Here is a 23,632-nt window from a genome sequence, read left to right as displayed (position 1 = left end):
AGAAGTAATCTCCGCTATTTGCAATCTGATATTTTCCCTATCCACAGCCCTTACCTCCCACACATATACACATTGTTCCCATAATCATTTCATTACTTTACAAATTGCATACTATTATATGATTTTATATGAAACAAAATGAAATGTCATGTGACCAAAAACCTATTTACTATGAATGACTCTACATAATTAGGTATTATATGCTGATACTTTTAAAAATCCTAATACTTTTTGATATTATAACTGAGCTTTTAAAAAATAAGAATTGAAATCAAAATAGACTGTAGAACTATATACAGATACACGATAGCTGTATTGGAAGAAATATGACAGACAGTAAACCTTAATCAAGAAAGGTGAAAAAATAATTATACTAAGTTTCACTAATTCTTATTGCAATACACATCATAATATACTATTATATTTCATTGATTAGTTTCATTTTGGATAAAGTTAAAAATTAACCATTTTTGAAAGTTGATTTTTCATTTGAATTATAGTTCCCTTTGTTAAAATGATGGATTTCTATAGAACCACTCATTGAAAAAAAAATCAATCACAAAAGGGTCATAATGTAAATGAGTTAATCAATTAACAGTAAGGAATATTTAATGGAATAATTAGGGCATATCTGTTGATTACTTGAACCACATTCCTACTACAAACCACTGGAATGTCGGTCAGCCAAGGGGTGCTAAGCATTGCTGAGTGAATTGGAAACCCAGTGCGATTCTCATACCAAGCATGGTATGAGAATCACTTTAAAGAAAACAAAGGTTAAGCGGTTTTCCATTAAGAAAAAGGCTAAGCTTAAAATTAAAATAGGAGGTAAAATACTAGAGCAGATGCAACAGGTTACTTATCTTGGAAGTGTTTTGGATCAAAATGGTCCCGTAGAAGGAACGTAAGGAGAAGAATTGCACTAGGCAAAGAGGCTTCCACTAGAATAGAATTGATGACTGAGATGCTGAATAAGAATGTTAAGAAAAGGCTTGATATAACTTTGATATAGAGCATAGTTATGCACGGCGTGGAAACATGGTCACTGAAGCAGGATGATAGATGTAGATTGGAGGCTTTTGAAATGTGGGTGTGGAGAAGGATAGATAGATAGATAGAAAGTCATATTTATTTTGGGGTAAGATTGTGACTATGGAGTCTCTTCTACCATCTAATACCTAAGGATGGAAAAGGTGAAGTGGGGAGAAAGGAAAACAAATGAGGAAGTGCTAGGGTATGGTGGAGGAGGAGAGGGGATTTTTGGGAGAAATCAAAATAAGATAGGAAAAATGAATGGAAATATATTCATAAAATACTGATACAGATGCTGTGGACTGTGGTAGAGAGGAGAATGTTCAGCATACTAGGAAAGGGTAGGAAGAGGATAAGGATGTTGGAGGGGATGAAGGAAGTATAGAGAGATGAAGAGGGGCCTGTAGTAGAGAAAGATGTTGGGTTGTGTTTTGTTCAGGAGAAACAACATATTTGTTAGGTAGTTATGTCCATCCAAAACCTACCTTAACTGGTAGATTACCTTATAATAATAAAATCAATATGTTAGATGTATATTGAAAGCCTTTGAGACAAGAGTATGGAGAAGGACGGAAAAGGTATAATTGATGGAAAGGAAAATAAACATAGAGTGCTATGCAAGGAGATGGAAAAGAGAGAATTGTTGGAAGAAATCCAAAGGAAGCAGAAAAGGTGGATGCAGAGCATTTTGATAGGCAATGGAAGACTGAGATAGATGGAAGAGCATCAACTAGGCAAGCTAGGGGAAGGAAAAGGATAGATTAACTGAGTCAACAATTACAATCCACACACATCCACCAAACCCAGATCTTAGCTTATATGCTATTCTGCTTTCAATGCTGAAAACCTTAAAGTCTACTGGTTGTACAAAAAAAAATAATATCCTTCTCAAAAAAACCGGTTGCCTTAGACTAGCTAATAAATAGTAAATATAACAAAAATTCATATATTTAAAATGGATAAATAACATGAATACACATACAATTTGTAATTTTGCACAATAATAACAAAAATTAACAACATTAGTAATCTCCTTTGTAATAAGAAATCCAAAATTCAAACTTGACACAAGTATGATATTAGATTGCCCAGGAAAGTCCCAAGTAGGCGTTGCAGTGGATCTCAAGAATATTAGTACGATGGAGCATGATTCTGAGGAAGTAAAAAAATAAAAACTTATCTAACTATATGAGAAAATAAATAATATTCTTCAAAAGTAAAGATTCTGAAGAACATAGATCACAGTTAAATGCAGCAATATAGTTCCAGATTATCAACTGTACACACAATTGCATTACCCGATGACCATGTGTATACGTCTTCTCCAATTTTTTTTCTTTTGCAATGAGACGGAATCATTAATTCTTCATTCGCACTGAACAACACAACATCCAAAATGGTATATAATCTGTAAATACGAGCTGTTATATGATAGACAATTTACTCGACATGAGTAAATGTTTATAGTTGTATATATGTACAAGAATGTCCTCAATTTCTTTTTCTTCTCTCAAATATTCCAGCTAGCAAAAATAATATTATATTTTATGCCAACACAAAATCAGTTCTTCCATCTGATGCTCTGAAATTAAAACATAAAACTTTTAGTTTTTTTTCCTGGAAAAAAGTAACTACAAAATGGTACAATGGCTTAGAGATATTGATGCATAACATTTACCATCATTAAGCAAAAAATTAATTTCCCCTGAAATGACTGAAGGTGGCATGAAGGTGAACTTACCTTGGACGATTTTACCAGCTGTGGTTCACAGTGGTATGGAAACAAGGGATTGAAAAAGTATCAGTGATTAATGGCCACAGGGAAGAAAATTTGTGAGCAATATGTCAATTATAACAAGGGTACATGACTGAATCAATGCCACCTCATTAACAATCACAACAGCAATAAAATTAGCAAAATATTTCATAAACCAAAACTGCAGAGGTTGGCGGCTTATGGATGGCATAGAAAACAAATCTCTTTATATTCAACCACTTTGTTGATCATTTCAGACATTATTTTATTTTAAGCTAGGAACATTTTCCAATTCACCTGATTAATTATATTTAACACTGAGGACTGCTCCAAATTGTGTCCAAATAGATGCATTTTAAAGAAGGGTATCCTAAATTTTGACCAATAAAAAAAAATCATTTTGTACCCTATTTTAATTTACCAAGATGCATTTTTCTATACCATCTGTTTTTTATATTGAGTAGTCCTTTGTGATTAGATGACACTAATAATAATGGTACTCCCTGGTCCTTGTTCTATACCAAGAAGAGATATTATGCGGTGATTTGGGATGTCATCATAGAATTTACTCAGAGCAGATCAGAACCAAAGACTTTCTTCAGATCATTATTTGTCCCATCATAAAATAGAATAATGTAGGTATTCTCAAGAAAAATATGACCATACATTTAATTATGAACATGGTAAAGGGAATGGTAAGAGTCATAAAAAAATTTAAAAAGTTCAAGAGGAGAGATAACAGGAACTTGCAAAAATATTTATCCTATCTATTTTGAGAATTCTATTCAACACCAATGACCCAAATTATTTCTGGACATATTTTGGCACCTGGACAAGTAACTCATTGCAAAATCTCACAATTAATTTAGATTGATATCTTTCCTTACTTCTACTTCTTAAACATTTAACTTTTGTTGGTAAATACAAGTTCAATATCGCCTGTAATTATGGACTATTGTAGTAAACCAGAGAGAGTAGGTTTTCATCTTTCAGATCCATAACCACCATACCTCCAGGGGTCATTTTAATGGTCATATTTTTTTATGCTATATACATGTACAATACCCTCAAACAAAAAAATACTCATCATCTGCCCTTTATCATAAATGAGAGGATTTTATGCCATGAAGAAAACTCTCATTTCTTATTAAAACTTACACATGGGTGGAAAAAATATTTTTTTTCAATTCAGCACCCTGGTAATTGCAAGAAACTTTTCTAGGCGTTATCAGAATACTAGAAGGTATTGCCAAAATTAACTTACAGAACTTTTAAGAGCATTTTCCGCATACAACTGCTCTTCGGAACGTGGAGGAAGTCTGTCTTTTAGCCTGCATATTCCCAGTCTATCACCCTGTGACTTCATTATCTGCAACAATGAGCAAAAATAAAGAGCCATAAAGTCATCAATGTCCTAAACAATATCATATACAATAACAGTAATTTTTATTGAGTCAGGTTCCCATTTAAAAATGATGGCAGAGATACTTACATCAATAGCAGCTGTGTGGCATTGCAATCTGTTGGCTAGGGATATTCTTTCCTCAACACCTTCCACAAGTTTAATGTACTTCACAACAATGTCCTCAGGAGCACCCAGAGCATGCAATTCCGTGGCCACATCAGCCATTGGAATGCTATTTGAGCCGCCAATCAAGCGTATTCCCTGGAACCAGCCCTGCACATGAAATTGGTCACAAGGTTGAGAGCTGTTTAAGGGTTTTTTATGTTTTAATAATCAAAGTTTAATACCTTAAAGTTGATTCATACATTGAGAATAAATCAAATAAACTTATATTACAATACATATGATCACATAAGCAGCTAATTGATGCCTCAAACACAAACACACAACAATGAAATAAGCATCACGGCTATGATATCACAGTCACATCAGCATATTTTTTTACAGGTTTCTCAAGTAAAAGTTAATTTTAATTGAGGGTCACTTGATAATTTTAATGAAAATACATATTAAAAACAATTAGCATAACTGTAATTTCAATCCTTTTAAGTTAAAGCCAGTGAAGTTGTTCACACAGCAATCTACAACTGAAGATTCAAGAGAAATGGCAAGGAAAACTTCATCAATGGCTCTTGCTCCTAAAGTGCAGCATGCAAATGTTCCCTCTTTATCAGAAACTACTTTATGTTTTTATGAAAAAAATTCAAGGTCTATCGAAAAAGAAGAAACAGCGAAAATTGAGCTATTGTCCAATGGCCTAAGCTCACGAAATCAGTGCAACTAATGTTTTTTAAACAGATTCTGAAATGACAGCCTTTTCTCAGCTTCCTCTTTCTCCTGCTACTCTTGCTCAAGTTGAAGTGGGTCAAGTGACCTATTTTCTTGTCCCACAGCAAGATTCTAATTCATTTACACTCACAGAAAGGAACCCTCTGCTAAGTCGGCATTGACTTTCGTATCTCCTTTAAGCATTCCACCAGACATCATGTACATTTGATATTTATGCAAAACAATGCCAAATTTGGATGAAAATCAGATGCACATGTGTTGGAGAATACTGAAGCGAAGTATGGAAGCACCAAAATTAATGTTGACAGTTGTTTCATATTGACCACATTGTATTGATCTAATTAAGGGGTGATGGATATGGGAGTTCCAGAATGGGGCTAAGGGCAGAACATGGTCATCAATACTGTCATTCATGGAAATGAGTCATACAAGGTTCCTCAACATGAATGATGAATTTCATCAACGTATTTTAAGTTTCGTCCAAGTTGCTACATAACCTCTTTACTTTCCAATAAAGCATTCAACTTCCCAAATAACATGACAGACAAAGACCTATTAGAGACAAGCTAACATCACAGGTGTTTCCCTCACCTTAGAAATAAAAAGCCCGTCCACAGCCTCCCAGGCTTGTTCCTGAGCTTTTGTTCTCAGTGCTGTCCATTGGTAAGCACGTTGGTTGATACCTAGACTGAAAGTTTTTAAAAAAATCTATTATTACCATTTACTGGTACCTAGATAAATAAAAATTTTCTAAAAAACCATTTCTGCAATGAAAGTAGCAATTTAATGTCTGCATTTAACATATATTTTTTTTACTTTTACAACTGTTTCCTATTTCTTTTGTGCACGAATGGAGGTCTATTCATAGGTACTGCATTGAATTTGTTCAAAACACACAGCCATGCCCATTTGGAAATCTGAATTCAATTGATGATATCAGGTGAAATTCACTCAAATTTATAGTTCTTATTTAAAGATAAAATGTATCCTCCAGGTCAATTATTAAAGGATGCCCATAAATCAATACTATTCACTAACCTTTGACAGAGAACAGAAGGGGCCAGTGGATCAGGTACGGTATTCTTGGATTTAGGATTTTCCCAGTGGTATCTACAAGCATGAGCAACAGACAACAATGCAGGTGCCCCAATAATGTTCTCACCTACTTCTTGCACTGAGTTCAGGGATCTAAACTTCTCATCAGCAGCAATCTGCCATTCTGTATAAGAATACAATAAATTAGACCAAATTAAAATATACCCACTTAAAAGCCAAACATATTTTCATCTAGCATTAAACTGACACATATTTCATTTCAAATATTTGAGATCATATTCAATAAGTGTTGTAATATATAATTTAGATTAGATCAGCCAGTGCAGCATGATTTGAAAAAATGAAAGATAATGATACTGAAATACTCAGTGGAACCTTGAACATTATTCATCCAGCTATTCTGAAAATTTGATTTTTTTAAATAGAACCGAATGAAGTTGATTTATAGACATTTCAAAAACCACTTACATCCTTTACATGCACTTCAGGACAATCTGATTTAAAACAGGACACATAAGAAAAATACTACCTAAATTTAATCCATATTATTACCATTTTTGTTATTGGTATCATACTAATTAAGGTTTCGGATGTGGTATCTCAGGGGTAGCGTGTTGGACTACTGACTGGAGGCCCAGGCACAACTCTCTGGACACCCTCAGCTTCACCAAACCTGTGTATTTTTTGGCTACAAGAGCTTCCTAGGAAACCATAGGCGGCACAGGGAAAGGATTTGGTAGGTCTATGGATGATGACATAGTGATCGAAAAATCAGCAGTTGAAACCTTGGCCCCAAGGAAAGCCCACAAAGGTAAGCCCACCCTAATCATCTGCTGGAAAAGCACCAAATCTTGAAATATTTTATCACTTACTTACTCTATGTTTACTATGCTTCTTCCTACCTTCCTTCCTTTCATGGTAATGAAGTAAAAACTAGGACAATCCTCTCACATCTTTCTGACCATAATCCTACCTCATAGTTGCTACTTTTCTAATGAATGCTAACACTACTTTGGAGGTTATGCCACTCGATTTTTCAATAGCTCTAAAATTCATCATTTTATAAATCTCTTGTGGCTTGAGGAGTGGTACAATGTATATAACACTGCCTCTTTTGATGAAAGCTTTGATAATTTTTATACTAAATTTCTGCACTATTTTAAATTGTCATTTCCAGTTCAGTACAAAAAAAGGACCAAGTCTCCTATGTGCAAACCTTGGATAAGTCATGAAATACATTTCATGGCTCAATATGTTAAAGAGTTGGCCATCTATAGTAAAAATAATAGTAAACTTAATACTGAATATGTAGAAAGGAAAAAGCATTACTGTCAAAAGTCAGCTAAATGTTCTTATAATGACCATAGGATCATTACCTCTGACAATAAATCTAAGGAAATCTGGAAAATTATTAATACCTCCAGAAACAAACCCAGGAAGCAGTCTCAAATTCAAATTAATTGCTCATCAGTAATTATCATATTGGACTTTTCCAAACTTGCCCGTAACTTTGCAGATCGCTTTAAACCATCTTCTATTGCTAAGCAAAGCAACTCTCCTAATTTAGAAGCCATTTCTGCTACCCACTCCCTACTTCTCTATCCCCTTACAAAATCTGAACTGAAAAATATAGTGAAGAATCTAGCAACAAAATGAAGCTCAGGTTTTGATGGAATTCCCAGTTCCATTATTAAGTAATCTATCGACTTCATTATGCAGCCTCTTCATTTTCTCATAAATGGATCTTTCCGATAAGGAGTGTTTTCATCCCCTTCGAAGGTGCCAAAAGTCATTCCACTTTTCCAAAGCAAGGGGGAGAGACATGATATTAACCCCTAATGTCCAAATTCTCTGCTGAACCAATTCAGCAAAATATTTGAGAAGGTATTCTATGTTAGGTTAATTTATTAACAAGAGGTTTCTAATCTCCTTTCACCATCTCAGCATGGTTTTAGAGAATATAAATCTGCATCTTATGCTAACTATCAGTTAATAACACAGACTTTAAACTCTCAAGATAAAAATGGAAGTCACCGCAATTTTTTCAATTTCTAGAAAGCTTTCGACAGTGTTGATTACCAATTAATTCTCAAGAAACTCCACAGGATTAAATCCTACCTATTTGATAGAATACAACACGTGGTTATTTCTAAAAATGGTGCATCTTTTGTTTCCCCAAGTAAGGTCCTAAATCGAGGTGCTCCTCAAGTCTCTGTCCTCAGACCTGTCTTGTTTCTTTCTTATATAAATGACCTCGTAGATAGTTTTCAACACAGAAACGGTGCTACCTCTTGTTATTTGCTGATGACACCACCTTATATGGCCTACTTTTGATGAATTAACAGTTGAGTGTAAACAGATTAGTCACACCTTACTTTCCTGGTATCATAATAATTTCCTAGATTTGAATATAGAAAAGTCTCACCTAATATACTTAGCAAACAAAAATAAAGCAAGCAAAATACTTTCTATTGAAGTTGATTGGAAGGTGATCCCACAGGCAGAAAATACCAAATTTTTGAGTTTCCACATCAATTTTCAAATCTCTTGGGATGAACACATAAGTACTTTAACTAGAAAGTTAAACTCAGGCTGCTTCTCAATAATGTCTATTAGATCCACTGTTTTAGTAGCTGTTCTCTGTGCAGTATACTATGGAGAATTTCTTTACTGGGGTCATCATCTAAAGCCTTGGCCATTTTCAGGTTCCAAAAATGGGTTTTAAGGGTCCATGTTTTATATGTACGCACAAAAAATACATGTGCTGGTCCAAATTTTATTTGCAGGAGCTGGTTCAACTTTATAATAAACCTCCAGCTGAGATTAAGACCCAAAAAAGTGTGGCTGCATTCAAAGTCACTTAGATCCTTAAAATTAAAAATGTTTTATTCAATAGAATAGTTTCAGGCATCAGTTTGTGGAAGCGATTCATTTCAGAAATTAATACATGGCTATTCCACATATATTTTTTATTAAACACGACCCGGGTTTCGACTTACAAATGACCTGATGATGACTTTGTAAGTCGAATCCTGGGTCGTGTTTAATAAAAAATATATGTGGAATAACCAAGAATGAATTTCTGAAAAGTTTTATTCAATCACTGAATTTCTTAATAATGCCTGATTTGTGTATTGTATCCATTGTATGTGTGATTATTTTGTTAATTGACCCTGACGTGTCCTATACCAAGTGTAACAGTTGTAACAACTTGATCTCTGGACAAATAAAATATATCATTATTATTAACTTTTTTTCAATACTATTGCACCCACTTGGCTTTCTTCCCCTCTGTTGTATATCACTCTGCATTTAGCAGTCCAATAATCCAGGCTATCCCTCAACTTAACCTCACTGAGCCCTAAAATATCTATACATCCTCTCTCTTTCTCTCGCTTTATATTTTCTAATATCCATCTTCAAAATCACCCTTACATTCCGAGCCCTTTCTCTAACTGGTTCATTCCTCTTTTGTGTCTGCTGTGCTGCTGATATTGATTTCACTTTGCAAAGGTTTTGTGAGATAATAAACGTGGAAACCTTGCCTCTTCCACTGTCAAGCATGACACACAGCCCATCCGGCCAAATCCCATATTTTCCAGGACTGATACTGTGAGATATGCCCACCGTAGTAGCATGTGATATTTCATTGAGGCGGTTTCCCACTGCATTCCTCAAGTGTTTTTTACCTGACATCATCAATTAAATGGGTCAGGGCTCCACAGGGGTCAGATGCCTTTGTAACTGCCACACTGAAGAAAAGCTGCTGTGTGGACTACCTTTCATCAGACTTATGCCCTTCCATCTATCTGTCATTGGTAACCCTACACAGAGAAATTATCATTGCTACTAACAGAATAGCTCTAAGGGTCATCAGAACACACAAGCCCAACCACCACATTAAGTTTGTAGTCCATGGGAAGGGTATTCAATATTTAAGTCATGAGTTAACTGGGGATCGAGATGGTGCGGGGGCTAACGTACTGGCTTCCCACCCTGAGGGCGCTGGTTCAAATCCCGGCGGTGTTGAATATTTTTCAGAGGTATCTCGATCCCTACTTGAGGTGCTTTGTGGAGGGCACTTTGAGTGAGTACGCCGTCCGTCGGATGGGACGTTAAGCCGCGGACCCCTTGGCGCCTTTCGTAAAGAGTAGGCTAATGCCGACGCCGGGTTTCTCTCCACCCTTCATCCTTTCCTGTCCTTCCCCTATGGCGCAAATGACCTTAGCTGTCGGTCGCCTCCCCTCAAAACTACTACTACTATGAGTTAACTCATCCATGAAGCTTAACCAATAAAGAGCATTTTATGGGGAACCTAACAGGCAAATAAACTGATTAGATATATTGAATATTCATTGATATCATCACAATTCATTGAATAAACTTCCTATTTCACACACCCCTGACTAAACTTACTTATATAACCAGATATAGCCAATCACATTGAATTACCTATTCAGTGCAAATGTAGATTAGGGTATAATTTCCTGTACTGCAGTGTTTAATAATTGTTTCACATCAATGAATCCCCAAAATGTTTTAAAGCTGCTCCACATCTTTGCTCAAACTTTCAAATGCATTGTCTTGAATATTAAATCTGTTGAATCAACAACTGATGTGTTTTGCAACAGATGTAAAAGTTTGAACTAAAAGTTTATTTTTGTCAACCATGGTAGTCTCCTTTCAAATAAATGACTATTCTTTTATTGCTCATCCAAAAGGTTACAGTGAAACATTTGATGAATAAACTGAAATAACATTACTCCCATATCAAACTAGCACATCCGTATTAGATATTCATTGCTGTAGTTTTATCTTTTCATAGCATACCAAATTTAATCATAACTAACATGATTTTACAATCAAATGATCACACAGGGTTCGTTAAATAAGTATCGTGACTGGTTTGCTGTAGCCCCAACGGAGCAGTGGATGGGGTTGCAACCCGTTGGCTCGGTAGAGGGGTGCCCCACCACTCAGGCGCACTTTAGCCTGGGCATGCGTTGAGACATGGGGTAGATTTTCATGAGGTGTGATTGTTTGTGGTGTCATTGCACCAGCATGGAGCGCACTATCGAGCAATGCTACGCTGTGAAGTTTTGCTCTAAACTCGGGAAATCCATGTCGGAGACCCTTGAACTCATTAAACGGGCTTATGGGGATGATGCCTTAAGCCACACAAGAGTTTTAGAGTGGCACAAAATGTTAAAGGAAGACCGGGAACTCATCGAAGATGAGCACCGTGTCGTGTAGGATGCCCGACGACCACTTGAACTGATGCTCAGGTGGTCAAAGTGACAAAAGTTTTGGACAGGCATTTAACCATTGCCCTTATCAGTATGGAGAACAGCTTTTCAGTCGTAACTGTCCACACCATTATAACAGAGGATCTTGTGATGGAATTGGAATCGGAGAATTGGAAACTTCACCATGACAACGTGCTGTGCCACAGTGTGATTGTTGTGCGGCAGCTGCTAATGAAATTTGGCGTGGCAACATTGCTTCACCCCCCCTACAGCCCCGACCTGGCTCCACCTGACTTTTTCTTGTTTTCGCAAATAAAAAGGGAGCTCAAAGGATATCGGTTTGACTCCATCGAGGCAGTTCAAGCAGCGACAACAGAGGCTCTCAACAGTATTCCACAAACCGACTTCCAGCGGGCTTTTGATGAGTGGCAGACGCACCGAACTAAGCATATCGATGCAGGAGGAATGTATTTTGAAGATTATTTTTAAGACTAAGTACTTTTAATGATAATTGCAATAAATTTTGATTTTTGGAACCAGTCCTGATACTTATTGCACTGACCCTTTATGTTTGGAAAATAACAGCTGGTTACAGTATGCCAATAAAGGAGCAAATTAGCTGAAAAGTCTCTTTCATTAAATGATGTGATTTTTTACATTAAGGCCATGATGGTCACTTACCTAGAAGTTTAATTGCATGTATTACAAATGGTCGGTCCATTTCTGCAGCCCCACTTGAGAAATGAGAAGCCAAACAATTTCTGAGAGTTTGCAAAGTTCGCTGACATCTCGAGGGGCTGTCAATATTTCCAATAGCTAATCCAAACTGCTTTATCTGTGGAAGACAAACAAGGATGAAAACATTAGTTCCTTAAAAATGACGCTTCTGATTTTGATAAAACCAATTTTTTTACATCGTAGACAAAGGAGTTCAATTATGTAAAACATTTAAAAGTTTCTAAATTTATAATAAAATGTTTCAACCATCAACAACCTTAGCAAAACTAACTAACCTAACATAAAATTACATGATAGCAATGTCATAACTTTAATGGACAACAAATTTTCGAACATTGAAATGGTTTAACTTCTCTGAGCTTCAGAGTAACTGAATCTATAAATGCAAAGAATTGCAGGAGACGATGCAACAGTTAATCTTATGAGTCATTTGCTGATGTGCACCAAAATGCAGAAATTTAACGGTGCAAAAATCATTTGTCAATCCTGGTCCCAATCCCCTAGCATCAAAAAACTCCAATCAGGGTGAATTATTTTCACACCGTGGAATTCCAACGAAATTCATTCCATAATACTTAAAGAAATGCCTAAAATACCATGGCATGAAATATAACTAATCAAGAAGGGCACTTAAGTTTACAATACAAGGTAGATTCAAGTCTTACATTTTTATATGAATTAAATATATTTAATTAGCCTTAAGGAGTTAAAATATCTTATACATGGGGCACAAATTAATTTACATATGTGAAATAAATTTAATCATGCTCTTTTTTCAATGATGTTTTTATTAATCTTCAGGAAAGGAAACCTAAGCTAATTTAATGCACCTAAAATTTCTCCAAATAAATAAAGGGATCGGAACAACTTTAACTAACACTAAAAATCAATTCCTTATTGTGCATGAAACAGATATTACATTTTATGGCATATAAGACATTCTTAATTTAAAATATTAACAAAAGTTTACCAGAGGATAAAATGTACGATTGCAGTTGTTGTGAGTTGTTGAGCATGACTATTTTGCAGCAGATTAATTTTCCATTTCTACGTAGTACATTCTACCTTATCTACATTTATATTGAAAAATTCCTCCTTTAACACACAATATTATTACTTCAGATATTTTTTTAACCAACACATATGAGAACATTTAATTGGATTGCTTCTTAATAAGATACTTAAAGGGAATATCTCTTTCCTAAATTTTCCCTTCCATCATACAAAAGGATGGAATATGTCTGTGTCTATATGCTGCAAAATAAGAGGGAAAAGATGAAAATGTTTTGGGAAGGAGTGAGACAAAAACTAAGGAAATATACGGCTTCATTCCCTTGAAGCTTAAAAGAGACCAAATATTTAACAGTAATAAATCCTGAGCCAGTCAAGGGTACCTGATCTAAAATAATCTAACTGAAGATTATTTTGTGAGATTACTGTCAAGCAATAAAATTGTTAAGCCATGCCAATTCAGAATGAATCCTACCATATCACAAATGCAGTCAATTATACATAAATTACCATAGGAAAAAAATAAATGAGATTGGTAGATCATTACCTCCCTACTTTTCATTTTGCAAGCTTTGATTTTAAGGGTTTCTTACAGAGGTTATCATTTAGTTTTAAACTGTTTCTTCATATAAGTGGTACTCAAACAATTGGAAAGTGATAAGCTGGTCTGTTTAAGGGTGTTTATTTTTAAACAGATAGATATTTCTTTGGTGGAATTTGAGATGAGAAAGTTTTTAGAAAATAATTACTAAAAACGCTGCAGAGGATGAGAAATAATCTCTAGAGATGTAATCTAAAGATTCCAAACAGTAAGCTTGAAAGCTAAATTACTAATTCATACTTAACAGAAGTCTCAGGTACTATGTGGCTGTCATTATTTGCCTTCATAATGGGAATGTTTTTTTAAAAATTAAGTTTATATAATATATAATTTTTATTCAAGCATACCAGCAATATTATTAAATAGATTGAAAACATGCTAGGGTCAATAAACAACTTAGTTCACTACTCATTTACTTTGCTGAGTGCTTTTGCTTGTTTCACCATGAAAATCAATATCATTTTAATAGCATAGTAACTCAATGAAGATAAAATATGGCAACTCACAGAGGCATCTCGGCTTTTTCCAAGACTCCTGAAAAAATAAAATGATAAATTTATTGTAGCCTTTTAAAAAATATGAACCACCAAATTGCTATTAATAAGCACATAAAAAAGCAGCTCTGATATTCAGCTATTTCATGTATTACACATACACAACATAAAGTCAATCAGGAACTTTATACTTTTTCCATATGTCATATGGGGAAAACATTGTTTACATTAAAAACTTTGACCTTGAGATTTCAATGGAAATACACATTTTGAATATATTTTTAACATTTTCTGAATAATGCCATTTGTGGGTAAGTATAGATTTTCTACAGAAACAATAACTCAAATAATACTACCTGAAGAGCAAAATATATTACATTTAACTTTTTTATTATGAGTATATGAACTAATTACACGATGGACACAACTGACCCATCTGAGTGGTTAATCCAAGACTCCCAATTTCCCAATTGAAAATGGCATCAGTAGTTATTCTGTAAAAGCCCCCAGCATCAGCATCGGTAAATGGCTTCCATGATGGCCAATGCCTTTTATGGTGCCATGGAAGCTTGCAAGAAGAGTGAAGTAAAAAACCTAATGTACGACTTAACAAGTTGATGAAAGGTGGACGAAAGAAAAATGTTTTCTTCCAATCAATGTCATCGGTTGAAATTAGTTCCACGCAATTGAAAAATGGCAAGTGTGGATTATTAATGTTCACAAAAGGAATATAGGGAGCTCTCTCTATATTCATGGGTACACGATATAACTCAAAGTAAATCAAAAAGTAATTGTAACACTAAAGGTAAAATTGAAGTTTGGTCATTTATTTGATGAAGTTTTTAAAAACTGTTTTTCGGTCTAACTGGCTCTAACTTATTTATGAATGAAGATAACTGGCACTAATCTGTGCCAGTTACTTTCATCCATGGGCAAAGGCTGTTTTTAACTTAATGCAATTCTGTTGAATGTGTAGAACTACAATGAAATTCTATTTCCATTCCAAAAAAAAGGAACCTATATTACAGAGCCATATTTCATCACATATAAATAATTGATTTCCTTCCATTTGTCAAATAATAATGGCATATAGTGATAATGTTACATATTATCATGTGCCATAAATACCTTTGTAAGCTTAAACACATTTATGTGCCAAAAATTGGTGATAGGAGGCTTGTGATTAAGGTAAATCTCATCTAAGCTCATTTAAGGAAAACCTCAAATTTCTGAAATAGGCAAATATAGGTATTCAGAGCAATACTCATATGTAATTCAAAAATAGTGGACTAAATCTCTGTCACAAACTTAAAAATGATTTGATTGATTCCATAACCTTCTCTTTTGAATTACTACTGCCCATCATTTTACATCCTGTAGCAGAGTAAAAAAATAAACTGCATCAACTCCCTGCATTCTTGTACAATTTCATGTTTAAAGTATATATTGTACTACAATAAAGACAAATTATGACCACTGAGCAAAGAGCCTGTCAACACTTTTCAGAAATTGCATTATTTTACAGCCTCAGTAGCCTGATACTCAGATAGTACCCAGAAATGACACTGGGGACTTTTATGACATACCTACTGATTCTATCCCATTTAGCTGATGCCAAATCATTAAGCAACAGCAATGGGCACTATCATTAAGAGAATAACCTTTATAATTAACCATGAAATTAATTTCAATATATGAGAGAGGCATTACCACATTAATGACCTTCTACCAATTAGGTCAACTGGACATCATTCTGTTGCATAGAATGGAAAGACATCATGAGATCCACAGCCAATCACAAGCATTCATTAGTTTTACACTTGGCTTCTGAAGAAATTTGAATTAGCAGGGCATTTCCAAGATTTTTATGATATGAGCCAACAGGTAAGTAAGTTAGTGTTTGCGTACACATTAATTAATTACCTTAGAAATATTTTTTTATGCTCAATGATTTTGTTGAATCAATGAAACAGACAATGGTTGGTAAATAAATGAAGGAAACATCAGGTTCTATTTTGCTTTACCTGTATGGCAATAAGTGTGTGTTCCTGATATAAATCTAAAACTTATTAAATTAAACTTGTAACTTTCCTAAGCACACATTTACTCTTTTATATAGGTATTCTGATATTTGAAAATCAAAAGAAATGGCAAAAAGAAAAGCAACTATCACTCTTTCAGCTAATGAAAATGTGTGAAGATGAAAAATCAAAGATGGAGCAGGCCATTAAGTGGGAGAAGATATGAGATGAACAGGCAAGTAACTTCCTACGGAAATTAGCTGAGAATATTCTACTGGCTTTAGGTAAATATGAAAAAACTGAATCTATTTTCACTGTGATAGTTTATTCCCATGTTTTTACACTTAAAAATAAATTTCCCCCTTGTGATTTAAGAAACATGATTTCGCCTTAAAGAAAAGCAATACCAGGATCTATCATCTATTATGGTTCCCAAAATCACCAAAAAATGTGATGCACCAAGCTATATTACCTGGTAAAAAGCTGGCCATTGTATTAAAGTATTTGGAAACTGGGGAAAGATTCCAGTCAATGGAGTTTTCTCTTCTTAGTCAGCCAAATTTCCAATTCCAAAATAATTAAAGTAACAAACCAGGCAACTCATAATTCCCTAAGGGAATAATATTTAAATATTCCATCATCAGCAGAAGAATAAGAATGGACTGCTAGGCAATTCCGAAATCACTGGGATGCCCTAAATGGCAAGCATATTACCATCTCTCCACCATCAAATTTAAGAGCCTTCTATTACAAATGATTCAAATCCATAGTCACCATGGCATTTGCACATGCATAACACTTCATTCTCTGAAAATAAAACTATTCACAGCAAATCAACAAAACAATAATGGTACAGCATCAAATATAGGTGCACCACTTTTGACAATTTATTATTTAGGGAATTCAAAAATAAAGATTAATGCATTCTTCTCTAGAGGAACATTCCATTGTGCTACAACTGAATGCCATTTTGTTCCTTAATTTCTAATTTCTACTGTGAAGTAGGCTCTGTATTTCATAGGGATTAAGCAACTGGTCACATGACAAATAGACACTTCATGATTGGTGATTGAGCATGATGAATGAGTGGAAGTTCAGCTCTCTCAAGTTTGCTCGAGACGTTGCATGATAATCGAGTTCAGGTTTTCTTCAATTATTTACTAACAATTGTCTATTGCAGTGATTCAACCAAAACATTTTGCATATATTAATATATTTCTGAGGTATATGCATGCATGCATGCAAAAATCAGCTCACTTATTGGCTCAAATCCCAATCCTGGCAATGCCCCACTCATGCAGATTTTTCCACAGAGCCAAGAGCTGAACTGATAAAGACTTGTGATTGGCTATGGATATAGAGATGTATTTCCATTTGATTAAACAAGAAAGATATCAAGTTGATCTAATCAGTAGGAGGTTGAGTCATCTTTCATGGGTAGAGAGCAATCTCCATGAACAAGGTCACTTATCACACTTCACGGGATTGTATGTAAATCGTGTTACACGGGCTAACGGTGGATTTTAAAATTTCTAATGTTTTATGACATTTAACTGCGGTCACCATAAATAACCCATTGCTGCCACAGTCTCATTTTCCTTAATAGGTAAAATGCCATATCCATTCCACTCCAGAAGGAAAGAGACTTTTTTAAACTACTCATTTCAGAATAAACAGCAACGAAATTATTTTATTCCTATTTCATGTGCTAGGGGCAAAATGAAAAACTTTTAACAGATCTGAGTATGCAACAATTTACCACCATTATCAATTAGCAACGTGGTCTTTATCATGGTCCATATAAAAGAAAACTGTGTGGAGAAAGAAATGTACTGACCACATTGGATTTTTCTACTAATATGCATGCTTGTGATTTGCATGATACTATTAAGGGAGGTGATTATATATTAAGTTCATTAGTAATTAATAAGAATTGGTGATTAATTTGGGAAAAAATTTAAATGATAGATATTCCACCTCATCAAATGATGATGATGGCAAATTATAAATTTAAAAATAAAATCAAATAATACTTCAAATACTTAAAACCTCAGCAATAATTTTATGTTTTCTTAATGAACTAGAAAACTGCATTCTTTTGATGCCAATAATACGTCCATCCCAATCCCTGGACCTTCCAAAACCAAAGGAACAGCATAAAAATGAGCATTTTCTGATTTAATTTCACTACACTTTTACAGAAAGCTTTCCTGCATCCTATAAGCTCGACTGTGGAGATTTTTGGAAATAAATCAAAAACCTTATTCACACATTCATCTCATACATGGCATTGTTAGTCAAAGCCCACTCAAGAAATTTCTTAATTACAAACAATGTTAATGTCAATGCAAGAGTAAATATATTTATCAATGATTTGATTTATTCATCAATGTCAATTCAAGAGTCAAAAGAATCACAATACAAGATATAATCTATTATGCGACAAAAGAAATTATGGACAGAATGCATGCAATGGGTTATCAAGGAAGTACATTTATCATTAACAGCAGAGCCACTTCACAGAGCCAGGGATAAAGTCAATCATTAATCCATTAATGTTTTTCATTTACAGTAGAGAAGCTAAGAAGCAAACACTGATTGGTTATCTATAACTGGATCAGAAATAATTTGATTGTTAATAATGTATATACAAGTTTGTATTTCATACACTTTCAGGGCACAACATGCATTTGTTTAGGGCTATCTTTCCAGCATTTAATTGTGTTATTTATTTTCTACTAAAGTACACCTAATCCACCACTTTGCACCCAGAGAGTAATAAGTTGGTGTATATTTTTTCATATATTTTTAATAGCCATGGAAATAATTTTCAATTACATATAAATCACGAAAGGTATATTCTACTTTTTCATGAAGTAGACAAAACTTACTCAAGTAGATTGTTGAGCTCTGTTAATTGAAAGCGAGTGGAGAGATGAGCAGCATAATGGCTCACAGCAACAGGCCTGTGAGAGAGCAAATGGGTAAACTGCGCCCTCTTCAAAGTTCTTGATAGAAATTGTACCACCTAAAAAAACAAGTCTTTCAATTATACATGCAAGTATGCACTTCAATACTTCCACGAAAATTTAAAAAATATTGTCATATTTTGGTTAGTCAATTTAATCCTCAGAAAAAATGCAAGCGTAGGTGCCACATTACATATGCCCTATAATTCAGGTACAGGAAAATAAGTTCCCCACAGCACCAACAAATCAAGATTCTTGCGCTGCAGGGAAGTGTACAGTATGTGCCTTCTTGCCTTTTCATAATTTATCAAGTATATGATTGTTGAAAGATATTCATATCTCCAAAGGCTAGATGGGGGAGGGAGATATATGGCTGCGTAGGTTTTCGCGGCGGTGGTTTGAAGGATTCTGCATTATCGGGTTTCACCACATCGTTGTTTGATGCTGACAACAGTTTTGCCGAGGCTACATTCGGCATCTTCAGGTCGAAGATGAGGAACTCGGATTTTTGCCCTCGGAGGAGGGGGATTTTCAATTTTTTACGTGAAGTGAACAAAGTGCTTTTTGGGACATTAGATGAGGCTGATACCTCCTTTTATATGAACAAGATTGACCAGCTGGAGAAGAAACACTCTCAATTCCTTACTCTAGTTGAACAACTGTAACCCTGATTAAATCAACCATTTCTACAATAGTACTTTAGCAGATGTGGAGACCAACGAAGGTATTCTGTCTGAGGGGTTAGAGAAATGGAGATATTATGTGAATGAATCAACCAGGGAATTGAAAGTTCAAAGTATCTATCATTCACTGACATTGACAGTTAATGAGCATTTGACTCTATTAATCCATCCTGTGGAGGATGCAATTCATTACTATGAGATCCTCTTGGACGCTATAGTTGGCACACATAAAAGGGTGCGGCAGCAACAAATAATCAGCCCTGACAAAGTGATTAATAAATTGATGAATAATCATATTCTTTAGTCTAATTTTAAAGTATACTCACACAAAGAATGGCATCACCATTTCCTTGATCCAGGGCTGCATCAAGTATTTTTATTTTATCGTCAAGAGAACGATAACATTCCAAAGAAAATGGGAGACCCAGAAGAATTCGCCGAAGAGTCTCTTCAACAGGAGGAGGCTGCCAGCGCATCTAAGTAATTGAAATAAACTGAACTAATTCCAATTCACATAAAGAGCATCAAGTATTCATAAATACATGTTAGGACATACTTTTTACACAATCCATGGCCGAACTCAGATTGGCACATCTATATTAGCAAGCTTCAAGGCCATTATATGCCATAAACTGTGTTTTCTGGTGAAATTAAAACAAAGTTGTTTTACTTTAATTCCCAAACCTTGTGATTACTCATTCCCTAACTTTCTCTTACCTTTCAGATAAGCTGTAAATTTTCTGGCATAATTTTTTGTTCATACTAATCTTCTATTCCCTATTATGTTATGGAGTTTCTTTGAGACCAAATCGAATATTCAAAATTATTAGAATAGGTATACTTAGTTGTTCAGACCATAATGAATTAATTTTTTAACCTCAGCATACTGCACATATTACCAAATAATACAATTAGGTAGTTATATTTACATTAAAGGCAAGTAAATGTGTGACTATGTACATACATTCATGGAACAAAGTAATTTCAAACAAGGGCCTAACTATTGGAAAATGCAATACACTTTCATTCACGTTTACCAAGAATCCTGGCAGCCTTTAACATTATCTACTGAGTGAATCGCCCAAGAAAACTGATGAAAATGCTTCATGTTTATACCGGCAAAAGATGTTTACAGACAACACAATGAAAATAGTGTTAATGTTTAGCACAGAAGAAACATACTACAATAATATTGTCTATTTTCTTACACAGATATGCATCCATATTTGGGTAACTACATGAAATTCCATGTAGGATCATATTACCTTACTCATTAAAATATTTATGGACTGGCTTAGATGCAAGAGACTATAACTGATGGATGGGTTGAAGGATAATCTTCTGTTTATATACTATCAAGCACCATTGCAAACCTTACCAAGAAATCCACCCAAACATTAACAGTGAACAATTGTTTTTCTCATTATTGCTCACCATGTCATCAATGGATTGAAAAAATTGAGCAGTTTCAGGCGTGATGTGGAGAATGAGTTAATAAAGAACGGATAGCAGAAATTTTCCACTAGATGGATTTATATAGGAAAATTGCTAAAATCTATGTTCCTTACTATCAATGGATTGCTCTAAGGAATTCTAATAATAAAAAACTAATAGTATAACAGAGATCTTTCATCAATATTTGTGGTAGAATTTACAAAAGGAGTAAGAATAAACTCATGATTAACCCAAGGCCCAGGTCAGTGAAGATGAATTACTTTACTGTTGCATTTACTGAAATATAAGCTCATTATACAACATGTACAGACCACTGAATTCATGAACCACCTGGATTGAATCACCACTTTAATCTAAGGTCGTCATTATTAAAATATCAGTTAAGCAGAAAGGCACTATTAATGTCCCATAAATGGGGCACAATGATTTATTCTCACTGTGAAAATATACCTGGTCTTTTCTTCTTAGTATTTTGAGCTCCTCTTCAGGCAAAAGTTTTCCTCTTGGTTTTAATTCCTTGCTCATGTCAGCATTGATAACTGAGAAAATGAAATGAATGGTACACGTTATGATAATATAAGAAAATTACTCACAAGGAAAAAGGTCAACCAAGTGAGAAAAAGAAAGGGAATCCTGGAGAATGCATGACATGGGACTAAGTGATATCAAACCTCACGTTCTATGTCACTTGATGGCATTGGATTGTTTAGGGGAAACAATGCACCAGCATCAGCATCATAGGTATGGGTGTTTTAGTGAAATTTAACATGGCTTAAAATCGTTCTTGAAAAGAACTGATTCCATCGCACTTTGACTTACTTCTTTGAATCGTAGAGTCAGACACGGCAGAAGACGGCAGGAGTCCATCTGTCAATGTCGCCGACGCAAGGGACGTATTTGCAGAGAACAATTTATTAGAGTCGTTGCTGAACGTCGACTCACTAAGCAAAGAGCCTACAAAAACATTAGGTGAGCAAAGGAGAATAAAGGACAGTTATCACCAATAATAAGAGATATTTCATACAACTCAATGAAAATTAAGAGTGAAAAATGATCGCCCATAGAGCCACATTTTGAAGAAATGAAATAAAATAATGACTTACTTTCAGAAAGAAGAAGAGAGGTGTCGGCTGCATCGTTAGAAATTACGGAACGTATTTGACGAGATAAACGTGAAGTACCCGCTTGTGAAACTCCAAGTAATCGGCTCCCAGAATTCTAAAGATATGTGCACAGTGTATTATTATTATTGATTGGGGAAACGAGAAGCATAGTTACGATCTCAAAAAATGAAAATACAAAAAATTGAAGCCTGTTAAAATGTTTACTAACCTCGTCTTCATCATCGAAATTAAAGCGTCTGCTTTTCGTCTCATTCCAGTACGCTTCATCATCTTCAAAAGAAGCCATTCTATAGGCAACAACTAGTTCATAAAAAATAATAACTAACAACACATAACTCGGAATTCATTAATAACGTAGATTTTGTTATTTTATAAAATCGAATTACAAATTTAATCAGGAGCACATAATTTAATATTTATCCCATAATAACAAAGGCATGATTCAATTTAAACTAAAATATAATACCACTACCTAAACATTCTACCAAAACATGCGAAGATGCGCAGAGTTTATCTACTCTTTCATAATAGGTAACTTTGCGGTAACTCGTGAAATCTAGTGGCCAAAAAAGCATACTATCGGTTCAACCATGTGATAAGTGTCACAAATATTATCAATGAGGCAATATATTCTTTTAATTTCAATTTTGAATTGAAACTGAGAGTCATAAGTCATATGCCCTCAAATTCAGAAACGAAGATGAAATCAAATGATATTTACACAGTTGGTACTTCTTAACGTGCCACATGAGCATGAGCCGGCTATTTTAAAATATCATTTCTGAAGCCCTTTCACTTTACCATGGTAGGAACTGTTGCAGAGTTTAGATTAGTGCAGTTATTATTGGCTGCGATTTATTTACTTACCAAGCCTTGGTTATGTATCTTGGATGCAGTGCGAAGCTTCTAGTCGGGACTTCAAATATGATCTTCTTGTTTAAGTCAGCAGCCACTCTGTGGTACTTACCTTCCTTTTTCAGCAAATACCATCCCCTAACTTGTATAGACACATGGCCAATAAGCGAACTTGTTTGTGTCCACCTTGCAATGCATTTTTACTAAGTGACTAATTACTCCCAGTATATTTAACTAGCATCGGACGGGCATGCATTGTAACAACTGGTATAACTCTAATAATATACGACTAGTCATATTCTATGGAATTTATAGGTCAAGAACGTCTAGTCTGTAA

General features: G+C 34.7%; 1 protein-coding gene across 3 annotated transcripts; it reads right to left on the bottom strand.

Annotated features, from left to right (window-relative positions):
* Positions 1 to 1,999: 1,999 nt before the first annotated feature.
* Positions 2,000 to 22,916, bottom strand: Vps16B (Vacuolar protein sorting 16B). 3 transcript variants are annotated; one of them, XR_011702853.1, is made up of 14 exons: positions 22,649 to 22,916; positions 22,420 to 22,534; positions 22,136 to 22,270; positions 21,767 to 21,855; positions 20,188 to 20,337; positions 19,101 to 19,237; positions 14,201 to 14,228; positions 12,026 to 12,179; positions 6,081 to 6,261; positions 5,634 to 5,730; positions 4,281 to 4,466; positions 4,053 to 4,157; positions 2,320 to 2,614; positions 2,000 to 2,184 (listed from the first exon to the last, which is right to left on the bottom strand). XR_011702853.1 is itself a non-coding variant. In XM_071597080.1 (13 exons), the coding sequence occupies exons 1-13, from the start codon at positions 22,724 to 22,726 to the stop codon at positions 2,594 to 2,596; spliced, it is 1,476 nt and encodes a 491-aa protein (XP_071453181.1). In that variant the 5' UTR covers positions 22,727 to 22,916; the 3' UTR covers positions 2,000 to 2,593. The 3 variants fall into 3 exon arrangements, 1 of the variants encoding a protein (XP_071453181.1); XR_011702855.1 differs by having other exon boundaries at positions 2,331 to 2,614; XM_071597080.1 differs by having other exon boundaries at positions 2,000 to 2,614.
* Positions 22,917 to 23,632: the final 716 nt, after the last annotated feature.

This window comes from Hetaerina americana, unplaced genomic scaffold, assembly GCF_022747635.1.
Source record: "Hetaerina americana unplaced genomic scaffold, ioHetAmer1.1.p SCAF_10, whole genome shotgun sequence".
NCBI lineage: Eukaryota > Metazoa > Arthropoda > Insecta > Odonata > Calopterygidae > Hetaerina > Hetaerina americana.
Note: the sequence above shows the minus strand (reverse complement) of the source record. Positions and strands in the feature narration are given on the sequence as shown.

Coding starts and splice junctions, on each gene's coding strand:
- Vps16B (XM_071597080.1), bottom strand. CDS start 22,726: ATGGCTTCTTTTGAAGATGATGAAGCGTACTGGAATGAGACGAAAAGC. Junction 22,535..22,648: donor ATTTCGATGATGAAGACGAG/GTTAGTAAACAT, acceptor ACATATCTTTAG/AATTCTGGGAGCCGATTACT. Junction 20,338..21,766: donor TACTAAGAAGAAAAGACCAG/GTATATTTTCAC, acceptor TCAATTACTTAG/ATGCGCTGGCAGCCTCCTCC.